Genomic DNA, 9,012 nt, shown 5'->3' with positions numbered 1-9,012 from the left:
CTAGAGATGTTAATGCTTTGATGTTGTTTGCAACAGAATTCAAGCGACTACATGTAGTAGTAACACATCAAAGTTTCCAAACAAATGTTGTCTTCTTAATAGGTATGGTACCATTTCAATGGCTCCCCTGTTTGGACCAACTTAAAGCATATTTCCACCTTGGCCATGGTGGGTGCTAAAGATCAAAAGTTTTCAATAATGTTTTATTATGCTTTCATTCCCACACATAATTTACCTCTATATTACATGAGGATGTAATCGTGTTTTGATCTTATTGATGGGTGGGGCCTCACAAACACCCAAGTCACATAATAAATAAAAACTAGTTCATAGTGATATTTGATTTGGAATTCGAATTGTACTCGAAGACCAACGGAACTAATATAGCTTCTTATTAATGACAATCCCTGCTCGGAATTTCATAGTAGTTTTATTTGAGATACAAATTCCTCAATGTTCATGTCTGAGCTTCCACCTTCATGCACTGCCTCCTTAGCCAACTTTTTCCATTTCTCAGAATTCTTCTTTATCTCCTTCCCTCTTTCTCCATCCATTACTTCCTTTATACAAACCTCTATTTCCTCCCTTGTAACAATCCCCTTCTCATCTACTCTAACTCTAACTCCTACCTTCCACAAATCCTCCATCAACTTCGCATTAGTGGGTTGGTCTATCCCTTGTGGCATCCCAACCATCGGCACAGCCAAGCCTAATGCCTCTAGTATTGAATTCCATCCGCAATGAGTTATAAAGCATCCTATCGCTTGATGGGCTAACACCGCCAATTGAGGACACCATGTCACTACCAATCCTTTCTCCAATGTCTCATCTATGAAATTGTTCGGTAGTTTGTGCTCTTCTGAAGCTCTTACTACCCACAAAAAGAAATGTTTGCTCCTCCTGAGTCCCCATGCCAATTCCTCCATTTGATCTTCTCCTAGAGTAGCCAGACTTCCAAATGACACATATACAACGGACCTCATTTCCTTCGTATTTAGCCATGTCATGCAAGCTTGAGAATCGGGCTTGAAAAGATTCAACCCATAATCCATGTCACCTTCCACTCGCTTGTCCAAGTACATACTTGGCACCATTGGTCCAATTGTTAGTGTCCTCATTGGCCATTGCTTTGCCATCCAATTCACTACCTATAAGAATTTAGAACATGGTTAGTTATTATATGATGTTCAATCCAAATTTAATGCAAAAGGCCTAAAATTAAAAATCCTTTAAATTTATTAGTAAGCCAAGCTTAAAAAGAAACGCGTGTGGATTGAGATACTAAGAACATATATGAATACTCTTGAATTGATTGATTTTCTTCTCATGGTTTAGAAAAAATTCAACAGAGGAATAATATTTTGTTTCAATAAGCTAATTAAAATTTTTGGACAAGCCTTTGATTAATGATGCTATATCCAAGCTAATTATAATTTCTAAAACTAGAGGACTTACAATACCCACCTCATCTTCCAACTTGGCAAATGAGTTCACTAAGCGCCAATCAGCTTTGTCGAAATTCGAGAATTGGCTCAAAACAACCTGTAAGAAACAGGGATACAATTCCATATTATAAATATACGATGGCAATTCATGAGTTTGAAATAGTGGCAATCCAGGCAATATTATTGGCACAGTCGGCCCTTGAACAGGAATACTCAGGTTCCCACGGCACACGTGGTAATAGATGGCATTGACCGTGCATGGTTGAGTGAAGAATGTAGCTCCAATTAGGCCAAACCGTTTGGCAATATCAAGAGCCCAGGGTAAAACTGAGTCATATATAAGGCACTTGACCTTGTACTTGGAGCTTTCATGTTTCTCTATGAGTTTAGCTAAGTTTCTTGAGCCAATGGTTTTAAGGCTCTCGATATAGGCATCAGCGCTGCCTGCTTGTTCCATACCTCCTTCGTCGCAGCCATCAGAATATGGTTCGATGCTTACCAAGCCAGCTTGGGATTGGATGGACTTGGTGATAAAGAGGGGGACTGCTAGTGTGACTTTGATTCCTTTCAAGGCTAAGAGCTTAGAGAATTGGAGCATTGGGTTAATGTGGCCTTGGGCAGGGAAAGGAGAGACTACAACATGGACTCTCCCAACATTCTCTTCTTTCTCCATTTCTCTTCACTATACTTCTCTCTCTCTCTCTCTCTCTCTCTCTCAATCTCCTTTTGGATTTTAGAAAATTAAAGGAGTCATTTTATAGGAATAGTTGGATAAGTGGTTGCTATAATACATGCAACATTGGATCACAAAAGTGTTAGAAATATAAAAGATACATAGATCATCTACTTCAAGTCTCTTTGTAAAGACAATAGGGGCCCTCTTATATTTTGATTTCTAACAATTAGTGCCACATACTTGTATTGTGGGAGGGGCATATTATTAATTTTAATTTGCATATATGGTTTATTGCCCAATTTTGTTTGGCACGGCCAATAAATTTCTATCATGTGTATCAGACAAACCTGAGAAGCTTAATTTAGCAATTATTCTTCTTTCTTTTGATCCTATGCATATTTTTTTAAAGGAGACTGATTATATTATATATGTTCAAACCCATATTTATATCTAAAAATCAATATAAGACTGTTCTATGGCATTAGATATCCAAGAAAGGGTGGGCCAAAATTTTGTATCCTGTGCGCATCATGACTTGCAAAGGAGAAGTGGGGATAGGTTGCTACCAAACTCCTTAGTAGTGCAAGATTTGTCTCTTATAAATGTTATTAAGTAGAAAACATTTTAAAATGTTTAAATAAGATATTAAAAATGATTTGATATCACAGCTTACGTAAGTTCGTTAATGATTGAAGAATTTTTAGGGTGGAAGCTAGGCCGGCCGGTTCTTCTAGCCATCTTTTTCAATCTATTTTTGAGAAGAGGTATTAGAAATTAATATCTCGGATATTACGTACCATAGCAAACATGATTAAACCTTCATTTTTTTTCGCCCTCAAGGGTGGATCTTGTTAATCCCAAATGAGACCATAATTGGCATCTCCTTGATTTGCAACCACAAAGTACTACAGTAAATTCAAGATCATCCATATCTAATTTGCAACCCCGGCCCATGATTTCCTGACTCGGATAGTGAGTTGCGTTGGCATTTTCGTGAATTGGCTCCAGAGTTGACTCGGAAACGGGTTGTACAGGTGTTGAAGCATTTCCTTGCACCATATTACTCCATTCAGAACAGGAGCAGGGTCATTCATATTAGAACAATATTTTAAATTTTGGGGCCAGTGTTTTCTTTCAACACCATCACATTAGCTGATTTTGCCGATTCATGCCCCATAAATACAGAGTCATTATTTTTTAATTTAATCTCTAAACCATCTACTAGAACCTCCAATGCTCAAGTTACTTCTCTTAACTCTGAGCCCAACAGTAGAGGCTCAAGATCAATTTGTTTGAAGGGAAAAATAAATAAATCTAGTCTAATAAATGCCCAAACTAGACCAATGCCCGAGCCCATGAAGGAGTCGTAATATTGAGACAATCTAAGACTCAAAAGAAGCAATTGCTAATAATCGAGTCCATGTGAACCCTACATTGAGTCACTTTTAATTAAGGTCCAAAAGAGGCCATTTGATTTTGTTTCTTTTGGGTTGTCGATTTAATTTTCAAATTATTTGCTTTGGTCTAGGCCATATAATCATTATTAACAAACGTTCGAGACATGATAACTCTTCATCAACCATCACATTCATCAAAGATGAAGGGTATCTGTCTCAACGTTCAGATTTTATTAAGTGTAGAGAGGTATACAAAGAACAAAAATATTTTCTTTTTCCTTTTAAATCAAAGAATGAAGAAAGAATACAAAGAATGTCTGTTTACTTTGAACAAGGGGATGTCAACCAATAAAAGGTTTAGTTTGGTTTTTACTCGAGCCCAGGGACGACATATACAATAAGTAGTTCCATCTATAAACAGCTTGGTGGTGTGACTACACCCCGAGCAATTCCACGTATGTTACGACAGAAGGATTCAGCTGGTCGATCCTGGTAAGTGAGCTTTATATCTTGCAATCCGATTCCTTTGCATGGAGAAGAAGCACTGCAATCGAATTTCATTGCCACTTGAGACGCAGATGTGCCTTTGATGTCTTTGTATGTTACCTGACTGACTTTTATGCCAGAGTTCTGCATTAACATGTAAAGTAGATAAATTTAAAAGAAAAAATGTTATAAGATCCAACTCAAAGCATGAATCTATAGTCCTATAGAAAATGGATCACAACAACATAATCCAATTACCTGATTAGGGCAACCTTCATTCCGAGGGCAATAATTTTGATCGATAACGATTGGGTTTTGAACATTATTCATTACAGCTTGTTTAAAAACTATTCCTCTAACAAACCCATTACTTGGCCTTCCCCAAGATTTGATCCTCAACCCATTTTGAGTTCCAGTGAACACTACATTCTTTACTGTCACATTTTGTACTCCATCTTCTTCCAAACCCTTCCCTAGACTTCCAATACTGTAACATTAATATACATAATGAGTCACTATAAATAAACAAGTTCACATAATTAAATCTTATAAAGTACAATATAGTAAACTATATGGTGATAATGAGTAGTCTCTCTCACCTTATTCCGTGTCCTGGTCCACACGCGATACGTTCAATCCACAAGTTTTGAGTCCCCGGACCAATCGAGATACAATCATCCCCAGTCTTAATACCCGTGTTCAGCACACGCACATTGACTGCATTTTGAACGTGTATGCCATCCGTGTTAGGACTGTCCTCTGGAGCATAGATTCTAACTCCGTCAAGTGTTATGTTCTGGCATGAGTGGACGACCACGTGGTAGAGTTTTGCATTGATTGATGTTAAGTTGCGGATTACTACATCTTTCGATCTATAGATCGCAAGTGACTGCAAGCAAGAACTCAAACTTATAAGCTTCTTAATTTGAAAGAATATAAAAATAAAGGGCTTTTACAAAATATATGGATACCCCATGTTTATAACTTGTTGACTAACCCCTAATTTTTTGGTCTTCAATGAGAGACTAAAAGAAAAACCCATTGCTTAAAGATAAGGGTTTTTGAGTTGTGTTATTAGTACAATTGAAGTGGAATCAACAACCATGTTTAAAACACAAGGAATTGAATTCCGGGAAAGAAATAAAAGATTTTTGGCAAGGGGGGTGTGTGATCAAGTGAAAATGTACATTTTGTTTGTGTGTGGGTATCTCTAATTCTCACCGAAAAGCAGGAGAGCTAGAAGGTACCACCAAGGTGACATTTAGAGAATAGAGATCAAAACTTAGAGCATACCGTTGCCCCTGCAGGACACTTACGACGGGCGCCCTTGCAAGCCCACAATCTTGAGCCTAGACCATCAAGATATCCCCCTAAAACAGTCACCCCTTCCACACCATTGAATGTTAGCCAATTTTCGGTGGAACCCATCTTTACATAGTCAGGAGAAACTAGTATCCCATCGATTCGAACTCTGATTTCAGGACTCTTACATGGTCCTTGGAACACTATAGAGCTAAGAAAATATCTTTTACGTGGAACATATATTGTCGTCGGTAACTTAGAATTACAAGCAATAGTCCATGCTTTGAGAAACGCCTTGCTCGAATCGGTCTTTCCATTGCCCTTAGCACCAAAATCCGCAACGTTGAGATCTGCGTTTACGGATGATAACATGGAAATGACAAAGATGAGTGGGAGAAAAGTGTTGATTAGTGTTGCCATTGCAGAGAAGGAAATAAGAAATGTGAAGCTCCTTTGAATAGATAGGTTGAGAGAGTGAGTGTTTTAAGGTGAGAGAAGTTATAACCGTTTGGGTTCTTTTTATAGTTATAGGAAGAGAGAGTGGGGTTGAGGTGGTTAATAGAACTTAAAGAAAACAACGCCGAAATGGTTAGATTCATAGTTCAAATGTATAAAGCAGTTAACTTAGAGAAGAGAGACTTCAAATATAAGAAATTGGCGCCACAACAAAACTGGGGTTATTTTGGTCCTTTTAAGTTATAGCCATCTTTCAAAACCTTTTAATAAAGCATGTTTGGTAATGGGTGCAAGTCTATTCTAGCTGTGTTGGGATAAAATCTAACAAAGATAAAAATTTGTGCAAGTTTATTTATTTTTTTGGTTAGACAAGCATGAGTACGAATTTGCTGCTAAGGAATTTCTGAGCTGAGATGGTGAACCAATGGCATGATGCCACGTGTATTGTAAAACACTTAAAATCCGAACGTCTAACTATTCAGAAATTTTCTCCCTAAATTTTTTCTTCACCAACCAATCATGCTCATGGTTTTTAAAACTCGGTTTTGCATCTCGTCTCATCCATGCCAAATATCAAGTCATCTCGAACAAGTTTTCTGATACGTTGAAACATCTCGTTCAAAAATGAGAAAAATGAATGTAAGGTTCTGAATCTCGTCCAAAAAATTGACTTGTTCGTAAGTCTCATCCATGCTTGATATCGAGATGACTTCACCGATACGTCTCAATCTCGGACGAGTTTTGAAACCATGAACATACTTACTCTTTTCAATACATGTGGCATCATGCCAATGGTTCATCAGCTTAACACAATAAATTTGTACTCGACAACTATGGGTTATTTATTTGGTAATGACGTAAGTCTTTTTTTTTTAATTTATTTTTATTAATCCATATATGCAAATCTATTCTAGGTTGGGATAAAACCTAACAAATTAAAATTTGGGCAGAGTTTATTCTTTTTTCGTTAGGCAAGCAAAGGTTATTTTTCAGAGACTAACAACTTGGCTTATGTTGGCACCTTCATGGAATTAAGTTTACTCTATATCAAAATAAAACCTCCAAAAGCAATCATCCGCATAGCCTTAATTTGGAAGAATATATAATTCCAAGACAAATTTTAGTATAATTATATTTTCCATTAAAAAATTGGGAATTTTTGTTTTAAAAGGTTAAGTAAATACAAGCTAGGTTTAGAATGACCAGACCGGCACGATTTTACCAAACAGTCTCAATATCTTGAACGTGAGTTTGACCGGTGTAAAACAATGTATAGTCTTCTCTCCCAAATCATTTCTAGATTATTCAGGAGTATACTTGTGGGTGTTGCCAAACACCCTCTTGAGTGTTAGTTATTGTGTATTTCATTTTCTTATATTAATGTACGGCACTTCAGCTTGCCTGCAACGTACTCATGGAAACGATTGTCTTAAGGTGGAAGACATGATACAATCATTTGTGGTATCTAGTGCTAATCTGATATTAAATAATTTTCAATTTAATTTACTTAGGCTGTATTAAATATTGAGAGTTACTAGTGCCACACGAACTTTTACTGATGCCACACCAACTGTGTTGGTGATTCTCTTAGGAATTGGTGTGGCATTAGTAAAAATTGGTGTGGCGATAGCAGCGCTCACAATAACCAACTAAGATGGTCAACATTCAGGGGATCAGGGCCCTACATTCAATGGGACCTATGAAAATTTTCTTGATAGTAACAAAGCACGAACATCATCTATTATCGTTCGGAACTTGGGTGATCTTCATTATTTGTTGGGCATGCATGCTAAACTCAATTCCAATGGAATATTTTTTTTCATCAAACAAAATACTCAATCTTTTTTTTTTTTATTTTTTTTTCACCACCATATCATTTGGTCAACTTAATTGGTGACTTGTTAGTATAGTATTTAATTTTTTTTTTTTCTTGATTTATTATCAATGATTGATCACATTTTCGGGCTCAAATCAAAAGTCCATGCACATCAATCAAACCATTTTTTTCATCAATAAATCTAATTAGTGATGGAATTAATGAAAATCATGATTGTAGAGGTAAAATCTTAGATATCACCGATTGCTCGAGGTTTACCCTTGTCAATAAATCTTTATTATTCTTAGCGCACAAAAATGATCAAAATCATACCCAAAAAAAAAAAAAAAAAAAATCAAAGTAAAGGAAAAAAAAATAACTAAACACAATATGTATTCACGAAATTCGTCCTAAATCAAGATTACGTCTCTGGACTCAAAGTAGTCATTCCACTATTCTTGAAGTCATTACAAAATCTTCGAAATCTAGTCTCATCTTCATCTTTTACTTATTACCTCTCCTTATATAGATACAAATCCAAACCCTAAAAGCAAAAACAAATAATTCAAAATTCTCTCATAAATCTATCATTATCTAGAAATTGATACTCCCTAATCAATTAGGGAACTTTCTATTTTGGGATAAGAGTACATTCTTAACAAAATAAAATTTAATTCAAAATATATCAATTTATGCCTTGAGATACATATTAAATCAATCATGTGATCGATCATTCATATTCGCCTTATTTACACCACGTGTCTTGTATCATTTTTTACCCACACAATTAGTCCCATCTCGTAGGTGTAGATTGGTGAAGCCGAGATCCACTTTCGAGAATATTACGTTATTCTCAAATTATTAATTTACTTTTTGAAAATCTTATTCCCTTCTCATCTTTTGTCGATATGGTAGTCACTCGGGGATCGAGCTAAGCTAATTTTATGCTAGATTGATCTAGCTTTGAGTGGTGCTAAGCAGAATTTGGATAGAACTTAATAGACTTCATGCTAAGCTGAGCTGAGCTGGTTTTGGGATGAATTGATCTGGCTTCGGGTAGTGCTGAGCAAACTTCAGGCATAGCTAAGCTCGTTCTAGGCCGAACTGGTATGGCTTTGGGTAGAATTTAGCAGACTTCAAGCCGAGCTGAGCTGGCTTTGGATCAAATTGATTTGGCTTTGAGTAGAGTTGAACAAACTTGGGCCAAGTTCAGTTGTTTTGTCTCTTGAAACCTCAAGGCTGATATGCCACTCAAGACACCGAAGGTCACTTGGGACCCTATGTCAATCAAGGTTGAACTTAAACTTTAATATTTTATAGAATTTGATAATAAAAAATTATATTATGAAAAAAATTTAGGAAATTAAAAAAAAAAAAATGAGTAATTTAAAAAATTCTTAAATAATTGTTGATATATTTAACATTACACGTTAA

The 9,012-nt window shown here is 36.1% G+C and overlaps 1 protein-coding gene and 1 pseudogene across 1 annotated transcript; both read right to left on the bottom strand.

Annotated features, from left to right (window-relative positions):
* Positions 1–242: 242 nt before the first annotated feature.
* Positions 243–2,118, bottom strand: LOC147382118 (UDP-glycosyltransferase 74E1 pseudogene; annotated as a pseudogene).
* A 1,811-nt stretch (positions 2,119–3,929) lies between these two features.
* LOC147382117 (polygalacturonase-like) lies at positions 3,930–5,726 on the bottom strand. The gene is made up of 4 exons (XM_086428391.1): positions 5,298–5,726; positions 4,604–4,893; positions 4,263–4,491; positions 3,930–4,148 (listed from the first exon to the last, which is right to left on the bottom strand). Exons 1-4 carry the CDS (start codon positions 5,724–5,726, stop codon positions 3,930–3,932), a joined length of 1,167 nt encoding a protein of 388 aa, XP_086284517.1.
* Positions 5,727–9,012: the final 3,286 nt, after the last annotated feature.

This window comes from Akebia trifoliata, chromosome 16, assembly GCF_017979445.1.
Source record: "Akebia trifoliata isolate Shusen 1 chromosome 16, ASM1797944v1, whole genome shotgun sequence".
Taxonomy (NCBI): Eukaryota; Viridiplantae; Streptophyta; class Magnoliopsida; order Ranunculales; family Lardizabalaceae; genus Akebia; species Akebia trifoliata.
Note: the sequence above shows the minus strand (reverse complement) of the source record. Positions and strands in the feature narration are given on the sequence as shown.

Bases quoted from the DNA above. Each gene is read 5' to 3' on its own strand.
- LOC147382117 (XM_086428391.1), bottom strand. From the start codon at position 5,726: ATGGCAACACTAATCAACACTTTTCTCCCACTCATCTTTGTCATTTCC. The intron at 4,894-5,297 runs GTATGCTCTAAG...TCTTGCTTGCAG, and splicing joins AGTGTCCTGCAGGGGCAACG to TCACTTGCGATCTATAGATC. The intron at 4,492-4,603 runs GTGAGAGAGACT...TTAATGTTACAG, and splicing joins GGACCAGGACACGGAATAAG to TATTGGAAGTCTAGGGAAGG.